Below are 18,630 nucleotides of genomic sequence, written 5' to 3' on the forward strand. Positions count from 1 at the left end.
GTGTGTAACGATTGTTTACAATTCAGAGTCGTGGCAACACCTTAAATAGTTTTAGACAAAGAAAGATTTACATAACCACATTCAATAAAACCATAAATCTACTGTAAGCAGGAAAACTTGACATAAAACCGAGTAAAATAGAGTTGAAACGTCACTAAATCTCACAGCAGGTTTCACCGCAATTAGCAACACCTAATTGCTTTGTGACTTTTGTATCTCTGTAGATTTGTTTACACTTTAAAACGGTGCCATTTATCTGAACCAGGTGAAGTTTGTTCCATCTGGTTTGTTTAGATAAATAACCTGCCGCGATTAGCTAATTAAAATGTGTGTTCAAGTGAGTACTAAAGAGCACACACTGATTTATAGTGATGGCTTTTGTGAAAAGGGTTTTTAATCACCGGGCAGATCGACAGGGTCACACGACCATTTCAGTACCCTTGAGCTGTGCTCCCAGTGTGTGTGTGTGTGTGTGTGTGTGTGTGTGTGTGTGTGTGTGTGTGTGTGTGTGTGTGCGTGTGCGTGTGCGTGTGTGCGTGTGCGTGTGAAGAGCAGTGATTGCAGTGGACATTAGGTCTTGCTGGCTGAGTCTTGTCCTCACAAAAAGCTCTCCACGTCTTTTCTGTTTTATATACAAACACGCATGTTTAACAAGAAACCAGAGAAGGAGAAAGAAAGTAGATTCACAGAAAGGAAATAAATAAATAAAAGAAAGAAAGGAGGGCACACGCAGAGCACGCTGTGGTACCAGGCTGATAGAGTTAACCACTGCGCTGATCGAGTTACACTGACTCACTGTTTCCTATGCGCCCGTCCTCATCTACCATTAGCTACACACACACACGCGCACGCACACGCAGTTATTTTTTAATTCTGTTTTCTATGTAGTTTTATTCTATTTTATATGCTCTATTTCTCCCTCTCTCCTCACTGTGCCCGGAGGAGGAGGTTGGTAGAAATCTGAACTCTGGAGCTACCGGAGGAGTTCATCAGGGAGGCCGTTACCGATTCCTGCTTGGTTAGATCACATGTTGATGGCGAACAGTGCCATTTTTTTCTTTTTACATCAATTTAGAACATAATTATCATCAAATATGATATATTAGTGTGATTATAATTCAAGAGAGCACTTCTTAAAATCAAACTATTAGAAAAGACTGACTTTGGGTGCTGCCGCGATGGTTTACAGGAAGCGGTTTTTTTTTCACTTGTGATTTGACAAGGAGACTTTTTTTTTTGTCTGTTCTATCTAATATTGTCTTCGGCCCTAAATGCCCAAATACAACAACAACAACAACAACACAAAAATCTCCTAAATTACAGCTATATAACGGGACGGCCGATATCAAATCCTCTCCGAGTGTTTCATTTTCATCCCCACAGCACTAACGGTTCCCTTTTTGTTGTTGCCTTCGTCTCTACAGTTACGATGAGTGTGTTGGCCCAGGCTCGACTCAGATCTACATCCCTACAGATGACCCGCCTCCTTACTCCCTACTGGACCCTTGTCAGAGAGTGGCGGAGCAGGAGGAGCAGGAGGAGCAGCCGGGCTACAGCAGCTCGGATCCTTTCCCGTACTCCGGAGAGACGTCGGCCGGCGCCACCTGGTTCTCCCCCTCCCACTACCCGCCGGGACTACAGGAGCATCAACACATCGCATCCATCTCCTTCCCGCTGGAGGCGGCGCCACCTTACGAGGCAGTGCTGGCCGAGCGGGGACAGTCCCTCCCCCTCGTGCCATGTGACCTGTCTAAACACCAATCGGAGAGGGGGGATGATGGCAACTCCCAGCAGCTCCCCGCGAACTAGATCTTGCAGGATGGCTAATTTGTTTCACTCCCCTGCGCCGCCGCTCGTCCCCGGTTGAATTAAACCAAACACTTTGCGATTGTGGGGGGAAAAAATGGCTGTTAGAAGCAGCTGTGACACCAAACAATGGACGCTAATGAGATGTTCACATCTTCCACACAGTTGCAAAGCACCTGATGAGGCTGAAGCTTCACTGTGGACTGCGACGCAGCCAGGACTCCAGTTTTCAACCATTCAACTACAATTTCTTTCTGGACCAAACAAACAAAAAAAACCAACATTGTACTGCTAAGTTTCAGGGTGACAACTCTTATAAAAAAGGTTTGTCGTCCCCGTGATGCTCCCTTGGACAAAAACTCTCCTCCACCTGTTCTGTTGTCTAGTTCGGTTTCCTGCCATGTTATACAGGCATGTTATTGTCTTTTTTTTTCTTGAATTAGGACCGATCCCAGAGTTGCGTGTCACGAATTACAAAATGCTTACATTTATTCATCACGCTTACAGCCGACGGCGAGACGAGTGCGTCTGCGGAAGAAAGACTTTTAGTGGTGTAGTTTAAGGTGTACACAAGCACACAAGAGGACAACCGTCACAACATCTTTTGGTACGATCCTCACCTTTCAGCCTACTCGGTGATGTTTGGGAAGAAACTATATTTCGCTGTGGTTTTTATATTGAATATCGTCCACAGCCAACACGCTGCTGCTGATTTACAGGCCTCTGCGGTGTGTAAACAGTGAGAGCAGCAGCCTCCAGCGTGTCGGTGGTATTCTTGTGGTCAGAAGAATGACTTTGTGACGAAATAGTCGTGACCGCTACGACCAAACCGAATTTGGAAACTACCCGGACAGGAAGAGAGGAAAACACCAACACGCCATCCTTTCTACGATGGTGTTATGGAGGACATTCGTTAAATATTTTGCAAGCATGCATCTGTCATCGCCAGAGAAGGGTTCAAACTTGTCCAAATTGTGTTGTATAAATTGCCGTAACTCTTCCTATCAAGGGCTCTGGTTTTAATGATCAATGCTGTAACTGGAACCCAGTAGCAAAATGTAGCTCGTAGCCCTCCTTCCCGACGAGGTTGGGCTGATGCAACAGAGACGTTACACATATAACTGTAGACTTTATCACTCAGAGAGGGATTGCTTCTGCCTTTTTTTTTTTCTCTCTGCTTTGCTATCATGATGAAATTTACTTGGCCTGAACCATCACAGATGTTTTCTTGAGTCAATCTGATTGGTAATTACTAAATTACTGGTGGAAACACAGATAAATTATGTTAATAGACGAAGCAGGGACGTTAAATGCATTACAGGAATAATGATCTACATACTGCTATTTTCAATATCGATTAATCCTCTGATCCTTTTCTTGATTATCTTAATTCGAGTGACAGTTGATCAATCGCGTTAAAAAAATTCCCATCACAACCTATCAAAGCCTTGAGGGGACATTTCTGTTTTTTGTCTGAGGTGAACTCCGAAGACTTTAGTTTACTTTCATATGAAAGCATCAACAGCATCAAATCCGCTCTGTTGTTCGCCAACTGACATCCCAACAAAAATGTATTGGATGCATCTCTGTTAATAGATCGTTTCCTAATCAAAAACACAGCAGCAAGTTAGTTTGTTATGTCTTCATTATACAAAGCTTATTTCCAAAATGCAACAATTGTGCATAAGAAACTTAATTTTAGAGGGAAAGAAACAAATTTGCAAAACAGTGAATGCATTCGACAATTATATTTGGTGTAAATATAATAAGTAGTGAAGCGGTAGGCAAGTTATGAAGAAAAATTCGAGTGCTTTTCAGAATTTTATAACTATGACATCAATTATGAGTAATGGGTGCAATTTGAGAAACAAATCTTTGGCAAAACCACAAATATCAGGGCAAACAGTTCCCAAACAAGTCTGAATTTGATATCATTTTAATGTTTGTCTTCAAGGCTGACCCAAAGTATACGAAGTAAAATTTCTACAACAGACATGGTAAATGCTGGGTCACCATTCCCAAAGTCAAAAAGGCCTCCGTTTCAGAAATAAGACAGAGATTGAAAATGACCCGAACTTCCCTTTTACCACAAACTTATCCTGACCTTAACTGCAAGGTTCCAGTTGCCGAACTTTATCTATTGCTTAACCGTTGTTCAGTTTTGTGCATAAATGTCCAACAGATTAAATAAAAACATAATCCAGACAACAGGTGTACACTCAACTGCAATCAGCTATTGAAGAGCTGAATAGAGCCGCGTTATTTCCAGCAGACAGCCTGATGCATCGCCTCAAAGCTGTCTGCATAATACATAATTTACCATATTCTGACATGGACAAGAGGCAAAGAGGTGGTTTTGGAGGAAAGTGTGGTGGTGAGGAGGAGGAGGAGGAGGAGGAGGAGGAGTAACCTGGGTTATCCTGGAGACACTAAAACCTGTAGACGACACCATTTATCACCAGTTATTGAAGCAGGAAGTCGTTCTGAGCTTTAATAATGATGCAAATGTTGTTTGTATTTTTAAGAATAATTTAACCCCGATTGTGTGTTTGCAACTTGTCATTGCGTGACATTGTTTTTGTGTTTAAAGATGTGCCTAATCGCTCCCCCCCCCCCTCCCCCCAGACTGTTAGCTTGAACATTGTAGCCATAATATAATGATCTCAATGCAACTGCGCTGGTCAAGTGAAGTATTGGTTCTGATGTTAGAGCTGAATCCCCGTTAAATAAATTGTGATGACAGATTTTTATTGAGGGAGAAATGGTGAAACATCTCGACTGTTTCAAGCTGTTGTTCAATGATCATCTTCTATTGTCATGTTGTCGAGTTAAGCAGTTCAGCAGTTTAGTATCTCTGCATTGCTTTTTGCATTTTGACCCATTCAAAGTCAAGTTCCCAACTCTTATAAATGACCATATATTATAATGCTAAGCCATCTGCCTCCTGTCAATTTAAATGTTCCTCCACCTTCCATGTTTACTTCTTTTTCCATCTGTCTTGCTCTTTTTTTCTTTCTCTCCTCCTCTCCCACTTTTCTACCTGCAGGATTCGGAGAATCTTTAACTTACAATATTTGAATATCCACACATTGCAATCCATCTGCTACTACTTTTCCCAATTAATTTTTGGCCTCCGTGACTGTAACTTCTTCACACACAAAGAGAAATACTTCAGCGTTGATTGGCTTTGAAAGTAAATCTAGGTGAGCCCTTCGGCCCCGTGATAATTCTGTCTGTTCATCGATCGTGAAAAGTAGATTTCTCATTTTGTATTCAAGTGGCCGCTGAGGAATGTGATGTCTTCAACCGCTATCTAATTACACAAGACGTGACAGACATGAAAAGCACATGTAGTGGAGCCAGCCTGTATAACAACAAGCCAAATGTATACAGAGTGCATCTACACATTACATGCATAAAGCATTATAGCATTAAGGTAATCGGTCTGGTAAAAAAAAAAAAAATCCATATTAAGATATTGACTACAAAGACCAGATATAGCTATTTTAAAATTTAAAAAATATTGTTATGACAGAGTTTTAGGAAATAATAAGAGTAGAAGAGATGCTGCAGGATCGAGCATCAGGTTTCTTTTAAAAGTGAAACCTCGAAACTGCAACAACACTGCCGTCTTATTTTGGAGTAACTCTACTCTTTTATTTAAAATAAGTCGTCTTAGTACTCAGTGAACTAGTGGTTTTAAAAACAACAGCAACAACCACAAACACAGATAGACCTTTTTATAGACACATCAAATGATAAACTTGGAATAAACTCTACAAATGTAGACAAGATGCTTCATCTTTAGCATCGACACGAATGCATTTCAGGGCTTTTCTGCTTAATTCTAGATTCAAGAGATATTTTTGTTTGTGAGGGAAAAAGAGTTAAAGGTAAAAAAGGTAAAACTATTAAAAGAAAGAAAGGATTTTTATGGCATGATGTAAACGAGACAGACTATAAAAGGCAGAGTCACATGAATAATCAAAAATAACCATCCAAATGTAATCATTAAATCCCAACCTCAATAAACACCCTACTTCCAAAATCTCCATCCCATCCAATGTTTCTCTTTTTAGCCCATAATCATTATGAAATTATAAGAATTCATGTGTTTTATGTATCCAGACATTTTCTCATCTGAACGCGAACCAGTTTTACCATCGTCCACCAGAGGGCGCTGCAGAACTACAACATGACTTTCAGCTTCCTCACTAAGCTTCAAGAATAATCTATATAAAGATTTTTTAGTTTGATCCTCGACACTGAATTAGATGTAACACTCCCCCTGGCTCTACGTTGCTGTGTTTGTATAAGATGAGGAATATGTCGATGCATTATTAGGTTTAGAGTAAAAGTAAAACTGTAAAGATGATCAGAGTTGTCAGTATTATAGTATTTGTTCATTTAAAACACTTTCCGAGAGCGAGAGTGACTCCTTCCCTTGTCAGACTAGAAAAAAAAAGTATTTTCCCACTGTGTCAGTCTAGTACTTGTTTGCATATCATGACTTTCTTTCCAGCTAGGATAGCACTAATTTGTAGGTGCATTCTCTGTAAGTTAATGGTATGTAAATGTATTACATGTGTATCACTCCCCGTTTCTCTTCCTCTCCCTTTCTTTCTTCATCTCTCAAAATAACAAAAACTTAAATGATGTTTCATTACGTTCTGTATTAGAGATTTTGTCAAATATTTTCTTCTGTAGAGAAGAGTGAATAAATCTGAACTCTTATATGAATCTGAGTGGCTGGTTTTGAGCAAAACAAAACTGGAAGAACATTTGTACACCAGCGTATAGTAAACACACACAGGTGGGGTGGGGGGGGGGGGGATAAAATGACAATTTAAGTACAGTATCAAAGTAAAAATGTAAAGGAGTTGATCATACTTAAGGGGCTCACAAAGCCAACTACATTTTGTCTATGTTTCTGCACAGCCTAGTTTTATACAAATATACACCATGACATATCTAAAGGACAAATAAACAGCAGCAAATATCACGCCATCAATGTGCAGCAGAGAAATCCATGAGAGCATAATTATAAGCATCACTCCATTTGAGAGGCGTTGTTAGGATCCAGAAACATTGAGGGATTCATCCAGAATATATTTAGATTTTCACTTGAGTTATTTAAGAGTAAAATCAATATAGGATATGAGACACTGGTATATTTTAGTTTTCTGCAGTATGAGGAGAATAAATACGAGCAGACCTACAGTATGATAGTTCGTAAGCTTCAGGGGGAATTGTTCTGTTTTGAAAGTAAACAAACCCCGATCTCATCGTTTCTGCTTCTACTGTGTGACAGTGAACTGTGACAAACTGTGTTCACGCCGTGACCTACCTGTCTGTCCGGTGCTCACCTTTTTTTTTCACCTCTCCCGTGACTCCTCGGTGTCTCATCTGTCCCGTCGTACTCATCATCTCCTCAGCTCTCTCTCCTCCTCTCTTCTGGTCATAAAAAAAAAAAAAAAAGGGATACAATCAGCATTATGACAAACAAATTGAACCAAATCTCTTTTGTTTTGATGTGATGATTTAAACCACAAACATGTCATTTGTCTATCATTTCACTCACAGACAACCAATTATTTAAACACACACCAAAACACATTTCAGATGAAACAAGAGCAAACCATTTATGAACTGTTTCATCCCACAGAGACAAAATAACCATCAATGTTTATCAGTCCATATGATCCCATGTGTCAGACACACAAAAAAAATGGGTTGATTTCTCTTCTAAATATAAAAAAAAAAAAAAAAAAAAAAAAAAAAAAAAAAAAAAAAGTGACACCTACAGAGTAAACAGGACATTTCCTGTAGGATGAGGTCGTTATTGACTTTGTAAATACTATCAATATCATAATAACAACAGCTGACTGCAATGGATGGAAGCATATGATGACCTGGCAGTTACACATCTGAGTGGATTACAGGTTTAATTTTCCAAAATCATTCGGAGAGATGCAAATGTTTTATTACATATACGTCTGTGGAAACAAATCATGGCTTGATTACAGTGTGGGGAAATAAAAAATATATATATTTGGTTGGAAAGTCTTTGACCCCATTGTTTAAACATATCGGGGAGGGGGGGGGGGGGGGGGAGAGGGAATACAAGTTTCCCAATTAGTGCACAAGGTTGCTGTTTTAAATGTGAAATGAAGCCGCATTAAAATGTACTTTAAATCATATTTTAAGGTGTTCCTTCGAAATACTTGTTTACATAAATGTGTCTGGTGACAACAACAACAACAAAAAAAAAACATTTGAGAACTCCTGAGCCGCGCGCGCCAGCTCCTCCTCCTCCTTCTTGAACAACCTGAGCTTTTCGGTAACGCGGCGGCTCCGACGTACTGACTCACCTGCCACCGCACCAACAGGTGAAAACTCCTCCTCCACAGCATCCTTCAGACTTCCCGCCTCGTTGCCGTCCCGCTTTTCTATGTTTTGTACAGCCTTCTTCCGTCTGTATCCTTCAGGCCTTGCCTCGGTGCCATCCCTCTGTGGCGCACACGTGGCGCGCATGTGCAAATTAGTGTGACGTAGATCCATGGTTTGACTGTCACGTTGAGGATTTCCAAGTGATATTTTGAGGCAACTGGACGAGTTTAAGAAAGTAATAATAGGTATGCTGCCATGGTAACCAATTACCTAAGCAAGCTGAAAAGGAAAGAAACTAAGAAAGAATCTGAAAAGTAAAAAAAAAAAAAAACGACCATTACATGAAGTCATAATGTAAATAAATGGCTATAATTCCTTCATTCTTTACCTGATGTGGCTCTAAAAGCCCTTAAATTAAACACTATTATTTCATTGTTTCAGTTGAAATTCAGTGTGCTATACAATAATAACATGTATCTAACAATAAAGAGGTCTCACCGTACCGATGCTTCCTGTATCACTAACACAATTCACTGAACACCCATATGAGTATGAGTAGCTCATGTCCATAGCTCTGTTCTCTTGAATGCAGGGAGTGACTGATTTATTTTCATAGCAAATATTTTCCAAAAACTGACCTGGGTAGATTGTTAAGAGGCTTTCGATATTCACACGCCCAGTTTGAGTCCTTTTAATCTTGGTAGGATTTAAATCGGTCACAACAACTCGGAGACACCATAAACAGCAGACATTTCCTGTTAAAGACCTGCTGGTGAGTTTGATAGCCGAGGTGAGATATAATTTAAAATCTTTTCTTCACGCTTTCACCGATAGCGCTCTTTATCGTGGAATAAAAGGCAGAGGATTACGCTGAGCCTCAGTGTTCACTTGTGGAAAATGAAAGCTCGGCTTTTGTTCCTGCTCCTGGCTCTCGTGGTCGGACTTAAAGCGATGCCCACCGTTCCCCCTTGGGACTCTGAAGGTAGGTCTCGTGTGTGTGTGTACATGTCTGAATGTCTATCAAAACGTGTGTCGGGTTGACCAAAATTGTGTATTATTTCCTTTCTGATGGCATCTGTGCTCCAATCTCAACAGTTATCCCGGAGGATGAAGCCCTATCAGAACTGCTGAGGGGTGAACCGGTTCACCCGAGGCCAGTTGTACCAGCGGAAGGAAATGTGGAGAGTCAGACAGGTCAGACTTTGTGCTTCTTTGTGCATGCATGTGTAAAATCTATATTGCAGTTACATCACTCGTTTCTAACTGAGAAAACATCATAATTTTCACTTTCACTATACTTTCCAAATACGCCCTAATCTGACATGTGCACAAACTGGTCTGACAGCAGAAGGAGTTTGAAGTTTAAAACACACAACCTCAATGCATTTTCGCAGGGCTGGAAATTAATTTCAAAAGAAACCATTTGTGGTTTGTATTAATATGGTTTGTATCTAAATGTTCTTTTCTTTATTGCAGGAAAACGTGGCCATCTGCGAGAGTGAGGACAAACTTCCTTTACACGAGGCTAAAACTCTTTCAATTCAAAGGAAGTTGAATAAATAACGGCAGCAATCAAACAAATGCATCTGTGCTTATTATGTTTTATATTTAAATGTTAAAAAAAAGATAAAGTGTCATTCGGTTTCAAACGGGAGGCAGAACCCACTTTAATATTAGTTTAAATATCTACAGATTATTCTAATAAAGTAAAAACATAATTTAATTAGCAATTTTAGCCAGTATAACACTTTTTTTTTCTTTTTTTTATAGTGATCCAACTTGAAGAAATCATCAGAAATGAGGCACATTTGAATAAAAAAAAAAGTTAAAGGCCAAAATAAACTATTTTAAAACCAAAAAGTTTAAACCTATATGAAAAAAAAAAAATCATCCGAAATGAGCCTTTTCATGAAAAAGGCATCATAAAGTTAAAGCCCCAAAACAGTTTAAATAGTTTAAAACTAAACTCTCTAGAAGCAACAGGCACCATCAGCTTGATGTCTGTATTATTTTATATTTTTTTTATATTTTCAAGTTGCCCAGTGAATAATTCACCATGACGATAAGGCCCCTGATCTATAAATACCACCACTGCTCATTCCTCTGAACTTCCAATGGACTTTAACACGTCCCCCTCTAGTGGCCCGATAGTGTCAGTGCACATTCAAAGTAAATACAAAAAGATCAATAGCTCACTTTACTTTCATCAGTGTCTCCTCTTTTAAGATGAATTATTGAAGATGTTTTCTGTTCAAGTTACATTTTTAGGGGGGGAAAAAATAAATAAAAATAAGAGCAGGAAACGAAGGATTGTGGTTTCTGTGTAATAGAGTTACACAACAGTGTCTTTTTCCCTCCGTCTGAGGAAAGTTGTTTGGTCGCCGGCTGCCATGTGATCCGAGCGCCGAGCCCCAGCCGGAATGTCAACCGTCATTTGCAGCCTGCTTCTCGGTAAGCGACACCCTCCTTCCCTCGGTGCCGTCCAACTGAACCACAACACGTCGACTTTATCTCAGCCGCGGTCTCCCCCCCCCACCCCCACCCACCTCCGCTTAAATTCAGCCCGGGGTGTCATTGGAGTTTCGCCGGTAGACTAAGGGAGTTTCAGGGGGGGGGAACAACATGCGCTCCTTAGCGGGATTTGCTGCCATCGTGGCGGCGGCAAGTGCCTACCTCTACCTGCTGTCGACGCATCTTCCCCCGGGACCGAAGCAGCTCCAGCCGGCCTCCGAGGGGGAGGACGAGGTGGTCCAGGAGTACAGGTGAGGAGACTGGACTTTAAATACACAATCCAAACTTTATTATTGTCCTCTTAAGGATAGAAAAATAGAAATTAGAACCAAAGTTATTCCTCTGAGACAATCAAATCAGGCACAACTATACCGAAACGTATTCATTTTTTTTTTTTTTTAAATAGTTACAGCAAAAAAACCGGATGTGATTTAGTCTATATTGTATAAAATATGATATAAAAATACATAAAAATCAATTATATTCATACGGCAGCATTCAACAGGCTGCTAGAATTAGATTAAATTTATCTTTATTTTAATTATGATGGGCTATTATTGATAATGCTGCATTCATATCAGCTGTCATGTCCCAGCAGATAACTTCTGTGTAGAGCTGCAACAATTCGGTTAGTCGATTAGTTGATCCACAGAAACAGTAATTGCTAACTATTTTGATAATCAATTAATCATCTTAAGTCATATTTGAATGAAAAAAAAATACTAAAATGCTCTGATTTCAGCTTCCTAAATGTGAATATTTTCTGGCTCCTTCAGTCCTCCATGGTAATAAACACATTTTTTTTAATTTTTTTTTTTGTGGCCACACTTGTTGACATTTTTCATCCTCTTCTGACATTTTTAAGATCAAACACGTACTAATCTATTAATAACAATAGTGAACCCGGCCCCCCAAGCAAAACATAATTTCATGTAACAGATCATTTTGTGACTCCCTCATATCCATCTTGAAAATCCCCCCTGGGAATCCCCTCCAACCCCCCCCCCCATCATAAACCTGTGGACCAGTGACCCATAAACAGTGTTTACCTTCCTCCTTCCCAGTGCATGCTGGGATGTGAAAAGGCCATGAAGGGAAAAAAAAAACGTTGTCATATTAATATCTTGAGTCCAATTGATATTTTTATACACAAACCTATTTGGGGTCTGCAATTAATAATAGTTAAGAGAACACAAATAGTTTTTTGTGATGCTCATATTTTATTATTATTATTAGATTGTGTTTGATATTTACTTCTCTTCTTGTCTTTCTCTCTGCTTAAGTTTGGACTGATCACATTACTGTGTGTGTGTGTGTGTGTGTGTGTCTCTAAGTATGTTTTTTATCCATTAGTGTGTGTGTGAGTCTTCTAAGTGGTATGTTGAAATGTACCAGATAGTCAAGAGGGAGGTTGTCGTCTGGGGATGATAGAATAACGCCGACCAAGACACTCTGAAGCCAAGCGCAGGACCCATTTATATGTGTGTGTGTGTGTGTGTGTGTGTGTGTGTGTGTGTGTGTGTGTGTGTGTGTGTGTGTGTGTGTGTGTTTGTTTGCACCAAGTAAATTGATATAACACATATACTGTTACTTTGTGAGTGCACTCGGTGAAATGAATTTGTAGGCATCCAGTTTGCCCAGTCATGTGTGTGTGTGTGTGTGTGTTTGTTTGTTTGTCTGTGTGTGTGTGTGTGTGTGTGTGTGTGTGTGTGTGTGTGTGTGTGTGTGTGAAGACAGTGGCCATTAGTGACAGAAAACTATTAGCTGATTAAAGTCATCGTTTATTTTTTTTAAATCTTTAAAACCCGAGGAGGTTGATGAAAAGAAAACTTAATACAGTAAAAAAAAAAAATGGATTAGAAATCAATTTTAATAAAGTTACTACACAACATGCCCACAGTGGGGTGGGTCCTTAAGTGAAACACTACTGAGTGAATATGACATAACCAGTACTGTGATAATATTGTATTGACAGTCAAAGCGAAACCAGAAGCACAAATATCTAAATATTATTATCTCTTTTAATAGTATGATAAAAAATAACATATTTAAATCCTGTGATTTATTTCTCGCAAAATAATTCAAGCATATAAATTAAGAGCAGAGTGCAGGTTGTTCAAGTCACTTTACATTTTGACAAAAACTTTATTGCTAAATGCCTGAATAATTTGATCACTGTTAGTTGAAATAATGTCTGCTGAAGAGCACAAGGGCTATTTTAAACTATTTTTCTGACTTTTTATTGTCATAAATAATCACTGAATTAAAAGAAAAATGAGAAATTACGACTATAATTTCTTCATTTTGTTGAAGTGACTTCAGACTGTGGGAGTCAACATCACTCAGTCTGTGTATAAGTACGTGTGTGTGTGTGTGTGTGTGTGTGTGTGTGTGTGTGTGTGTGTGTGTGTGTGTGTTTGTTTGTTTGTTTGTTACGTGTGTGTCTGTGCATGTGCAAAGACGGAAGGTTTCTCATGTGTGTGTGTGTGTGGGGGGGGGGGGGGGGGGGGGGGGCTCAGTGTAGGCAAAATTTAAAAGTGCCCACGATGACACATTTCCCTCCTCAAATACTGTACATGCACCCGTGTAGTTTCAAGTATCCGAGCGCTCCCGCATCATCGGGCCGCTGACCAATCACGGGACAGAATGTTTGTCCGCTGACCAGTAGGAAGAAGGAATGCTGGAAGCAGGTGGTGGAGGAAGCCGGCCTCTTGGGTTTCGGGGTGGGGGGGAGGTCGGGGGGGGGGGATTTTGGTGCGTGTGCATGTGAGTTTTTGTGCGTGTATTTCTGCCCTCAGTTCAAGTCTGCAGGCAGCGGCGCTATTTCTGTCCCTCAATCAAATGTATCCCGTAACCCTGCCGCTCGTCTTTACACAGGATCACACACGGGTTTTCTTTGTTATAAAAACATTTCTATCATATTTAGTTGTGTGAAGTTTCTGTTCTGTTTTAAAGAATCATTTCACTGATATTTAAGTGTTTTTTTTTTTTTTTTTTTTTTTTTTTTTTTTTTTAACCCTTTCAACTACTTTCGGCTTTAACTGCCGAGGTTTTTCAGACGGTTAACCTGTTGACACTTCAGCTGATGGGGAATGAGGGGAATTTTGTTCGTGGTGCTCCAAAACATAAAATAAATAAATAAATAAATCCCCTTTTAAAAAAAACCTGTCCACAGTGAAGTCTGGGAACAAACAGTTAGGTGAAAAGCATGCTGGGAAAAAAAATTGTGCAAATCAGTATCCGAAGGAGAAATAGATGAAGTAGTCGACGGGAAAGATTGTGTTGCGTTCTGAAAATGTTGATTTGTTAAAAACCAGTTGTGTGTTGTTGTTTTTTGTTTTCTTTTGTGTGTGTGTGTGTTTGTTTTCCGTCCAGGCTGAAGTTCCCGTCCGACCTGGACGAGCTGCGGGAGCTCGCCGAGACGCTCAAGTTATACAAACGAGAACACCACGGCTACGTCCTGCTGCTGTTCTGCAGCGCCTACCTGTACAAGCAGTCGTTCGCCATCCCTGGCTCCTCCTTCCTGGTGAGACACACACACACACACACGCGCAAATAATACAAAAAACTGTTGTCGATGTTGATCTCCGTTTCACCGCCTCCTTCAGAACATGCTGGCCGGTGCGATCTTCGGGCCGTGGGAGGGGCTTATGTTGGCCTGCCTGCTCACCACTTCCGGCTCCACCTTCTGCTTCCTGCTGTCCTCCGCGTTTGGAAAGCAGCACGTGGTTCGGCTCTTCCCCCAGAAGGTGGCGCTGCTGCAGAGGAAGGTCGGCGGCTTCACCTGCCTCAGCAAAAATTTCGACCGTGAGCGGAGTCGGGCTGAAAAATGGATGTGTAACGTGTTACCATGGTGACAAATGATGTGAAGTCAGAGTAATTTAAAATACGTCACATATTAACATCATGAAACATGCATCATTGATGATTAGAGCCGCACCAATCAATCTATTAATCTATTAGTTGAGGCGAAAACGTGAATTAATTTTGATAACTTTTCCAGTTCCAGCCTCTTAAATATCAATATTGTTTGGTTCTTTTTGTCTTTAATGATAATAGATGAATATCTTTTGGTTGTTGAATGTTGGTCCGGACAGAACGAGACATTTTAAGATGCACCTGTGGCATTATAAAAAGCAAACAACTTGGCAATTAATTGGGGAAATAGTCAACAGATGAATTGACGATGAAAAAAAAAAAAATCACAAATTGCAGCGCTTTTGATGAATCCAACATTTCACCCTCGTGTTCCTTCACCTCTTATTCTCTGACTTTCTGCTGTGCAGCAAACAACTTGCTCCGCAAAAGAAAAAATTTCAAATTTCCCGCTTACCTCCGGATCTTTCCATTTTTCTTGCTTCCCGTTTTTCATTTTCCACCGTCATCTCTCCGTCTTCCCTCACCTTCCTCCTCCTGCCCGCCTCCTCCTCTTCCTCCCTCCGTCAGGTGGAGGAGAACCGCAGCAGTTTGTTCTTCTTCCTCCTTTTCCTCCGCTTCTTCCCTATGACTCCTAACTGGTTCCTTAACATCACCTGTCCTGTCCTCAACATCCCTATGCCCATTTTCTTCTCCTCTGTGTTCATAGGTGAGACACACGCACACACACACACACACACACACACACACACACACAAAACACACACAAGCACAAACACCGATCACTCAGCCCGCCGCTCTGCCCTCCAGGTTTGATTCCCTACAACTTCATCTGCGTGCGGACGGGCTCCATCCTCTCCGAGATCTCCTCCCTGGACGACATCTTCTCCTGGGGCACGCTGGCTCAGCTGCTGGCCATCGCCCTGGCGGCTCTCGTGCCCGGCGCGCTGATCAAACGCTACGGCCACACTCACCTGAAGGTGGACGGCATGGACAGCAACGGAACCGGCCGGGCCGAAGTCCAGCGGGACCGGAAGAGGCGATGATCGACGGGGTCGGCGAGGAGCTCAAAAGCAACTCGACGTTCGGGGGGGGGAGGGGGGTGGAAAGACAGTCGTCCACCGGGGGAGGCATGTGACCTTTTTCTGCCTTCCAGGCTTGTGATTTCTGTAAGGTCACGCCAGGGACTCCTCGTTCTCGTGGTATGATCGGCTCTGAACTCGTGTTACAGAAGCTTTTAATACCGACAGCTCATGTTTTAGGGGAGTTTTCTGGGCCTTGGACATTTTTTGGGGGGAGTTTGAAGTAAAATGGCTTTAAAAATCACCGAGTTTGAAAGTTTTTTTTTTTTTTAGAAAGTGCAGAATAGTTTCACATCCGGAGGGAAAAGCTGTGATGAGGAATGTATAAACAGCAATACAGCAGCAGCCTGGAAACTATTTAAATGACCTCGATATGATGAGATCATTGTTTAAAAAAATAAAAATAAGGCTGCAGTGATTATTTTAATTATTGATACATCTGTAGATTTTATTGCTCGATTAATCGATTCATTATTTTGTTTAAAAAATATATGAAAAGTGAAACATGCTTTTTACTATTTACCAAAAAACTTTGGAGGTTATGTTTTGAACTTGCTCATAACAACAACAAAATGACTCGTTTTCTTTTTACCAGCGATCCAAAAACCTGAAATTGTTCAGTTTATTATCTAACAGGACAAAGAGAATCAGCAAATCATCACATTTTAAGAATCTGCAGCATTCTCACCTTTTTTTTTTTTTTTTACTATTTTATTAATGGTGAAAACACACCGGACGTCACACTTTGCGGAGAAATCTGTTCAATAGACCCGATATCCTTACAGACATCGAGTACTTTATGTCCCGTGTGTGGAGACCAGCTCGACTCTCGTGTTCATTTCTTTCTCCTTACATTCAGCATGTTTATTCCATTAACTCAAGTCGCTGCAGTTCCACGAAGTTAATAGAAAAAAATGTTGTTTCAGCATATTTTTGTGGCTTTAAAAATGTCTCAAGATATTCTGTATTTTCCTGAAGCACTTACACGCGTGTCTTAATGCGGCCGTGTTCACAGAGGGGAGATCTTCTCATGACGTGCATCCTTTGAAACGCCGACGTGCATTAATGCGCTGATTTTTCTTTTTTTTTTTTTTTTTTTAATTTGGTTTGGAGTTCAGTGAAATTTACTAAAACAAAAATGTGTGTTTTGTTTTTAATAAGAGAAAACGGCCCTGAAATCACCTGCAGGAGACATTTACTTCTCTAAAATCAGACAGATCAGGGTTTACAGTTTGCCAGGCGGTTATTAATTTACTATTTATTAGCGTATAAACTGCAGTCAGTCGTGAGAAGATCACATCGGGTGCTCCTGTGAATGCGAGCTTTCTAACTCTGTGTGATGTCGTCTGTTTAAGTTTGATTTGTCTGTATTTTTGTCATAGAAGAGAGTTCATAGAGAAAATAGTCTTAAACTGTGGCCTTTTATTCAAGAAAACAAAAGCATGTGGAGCAGCTGAAGTGTTTACCCATCAGTTTAGGTGCATCATTAGAAGAAAATGAGAAAATGCTTTTTAGAAATCTGGAGTGTCTGCTGTATATTTTGGAGGCTTTTCATGATTAGTCTAATCTAAAGATTATATTTTGTACGTGTGTTTTTTGATATCAGATCTTATATTGTATCCTGACAGTTCAGGAAGTTACAGAGTGAAGTCAGATTGTTCCCATTTGTTGTCGATTGTTTTGTGAATGTAAAAAAAAAAAAAGACCCAAAGTGCCAAAATTTTGTTTAAATCTGTTGTTGCTCAATCACCGACAGTTCAAATAAATTCTATTTATTTTAAATCAGCACAGTGGCAAGTAAAACCTTTTTAAAAAAAAAATTTTTTATGTTGACTGTTTTCAGTTTTAAAGGGCTCTGGAGGAAAATGAGAAATTTCTGTTCTCCTCTTCTTTGACCCCCCCCCCCCCAAAAAAACTAAATTAAAGATTTTTTTTTTAATCCATCAAGTGTTTTATGGAAAATTCTAGTAAACTCAATGACGTCCGTTTACTTTTTCGGGCACCTTCTTAGTTTTGAATTCACAGTCAAAATCAATAATTGCTCGTTTATTGACGAAGTAAAACGCAGGATTTTGGATGCAAACTGTATTTTATTAGTTTATTAGTGCCTTTTGATACGGTCGAGCAGTCGTTGACCCTGATTGACTTACAGCAAAACACTTCAAACAAAAAACATCCAGTGACACTGATCTTGTCACGCCCCACGTTAAAACACACACACACACACACACACACACACACACACACACACACACACACACACACACACACAGGTTGAGGCAGGCACTCAAAAAAAATAAAATCTCTTTTTTTAATGAACACAAGGACCTGATGTGAATTGCATGGCCTGGTGTGGTGTCAGCTGGCAGAGGAGACGATGATGGAAATATATGCAAAAAGGTCAGGGGTCAATAAATGATATGGAATTTTGCTCAGAACAACGGATATCTGCAAAGGTTCGCCCGCAGATAATTCAACTCTGGAACAACCTCATCAAGCACAACTTGTTTGTCCGTTCGCAACCAGAATTAGCGTGACACGAGTGCGTTTTATCGTGTGCATATATCACCATCTATGCATCTTCTCCGTCCTCGCCAACACACTGTAAACTTCATTGTAACAATATTGAAAATCAGCAGCAAACAAACGGGCAAATGAGAGTTGTAAACAGTGAAGTCGTGGTCTTGTGGTCGATATACAGCGAGCTCGATTGCTACGACAAAAAAAAAAATAAGAAAAAAAATGGCTGCATCAGTGTTGTCAAGATGTGTCAACAGACTCAAATGAACAGACGTGTAGTCATAGTAACGACGTGCTTCGGTGTTCTGACCTGTGTAAATTCAACATCCAGATGTGGACCGGAGAGACACCTGTGCTCGTTTTTTTTTCTACGCCCTGCCTGAACGAATCCATTCATAGCAACGGGGAATATTTCACGCCGACAGCAGCGAAAGATGCAAAGACA

General features: G+C 40.4%; 2 protein-coding genes and 1 long non-coding RNA gene across 3 annotated transcripts in view; all 3 read left to right on the plus strand.

The window, feature by feature from the left end:
- bean1 (brain expressed, associated with NEDD4, 1) overlaps nucleotides 1-5,858 on the plus strand; it is a 40,388-nt gene extending 34,530 nt beyond the window's left edge. Inside the window, exon 5 of the mRNA XM_069144200.1 lies at nucleotides 1,425-5,858. Within this exon, the coding sequence (XP_069000301.1) occupies nucleotides 1,425-1,809 (385 nt within the window). The 3' untranslated portion in view covers nucleotides 1,810-5,858. The remainder of the gene's footprint in view (nucleotides 1-1,424) is intronic.
- A 3,032-nt stretch (nucleotides 5,859-8,890) lies between these two features.
- Nucleotides 8,891-9,771, plus strand: LOC138194966 (uncharacterized). Its single transcript, XR_011177975.1, has 3 exons — nucleotides 8,891-9,178; nucleotides 9,292-9,390; nucleotides 9,673-9,771. It is a non-coding gene; the product is annotated as an uncharacterized lncRNA (long non-coding RNA).
- Nucleotides 9,772-10,556: 785 nt separating this feature from the next.
- LOC138195120 (transmembrane protein 41A-B-like) lies at nucleotides 10,557-17,450 on the plus strand. Its single transcript, XM_069144206.1, has 5 exons — nucleotides 10,557-10,958; nucleotides 14,083-14,233; nucleotides 14,316-14,477; nucleotides 15,154-15,292; nucleotides 15,394-17,450. The coding sequence occupies exons 1-5, from the start codon at nucleotides 10,819-10,821 to the stop codon at nucleotides 15,627-15,629; spliced, it is 828 nt and encodes a 275-aa protein (XP_069000307.1). The 5' UTR covers nucleotides 10,557-10,818; the 3' UTR covers nucleotides 15,630-17,450.
- Nucleotides 17,451-18,630: the final 1,180 nt, after the last annotated feature.

Source organism: Embiotoca jacksoni, unplaced genomic scaffold (assembly GCF_022577435.1).
Source record: "Embiotoca jacksoni isolate LCO1_2020_lvr unplaced genomic scaffold, fEmbJac1.0.p SCAF_12, whole genome shotgun sequence".
Classification (NCBI taxonomy): Eukaryota; Metazoa; Chordata; class Actinopteri; family Embiotocidae; genus Embiotoca; species Embiotoca jacksoni.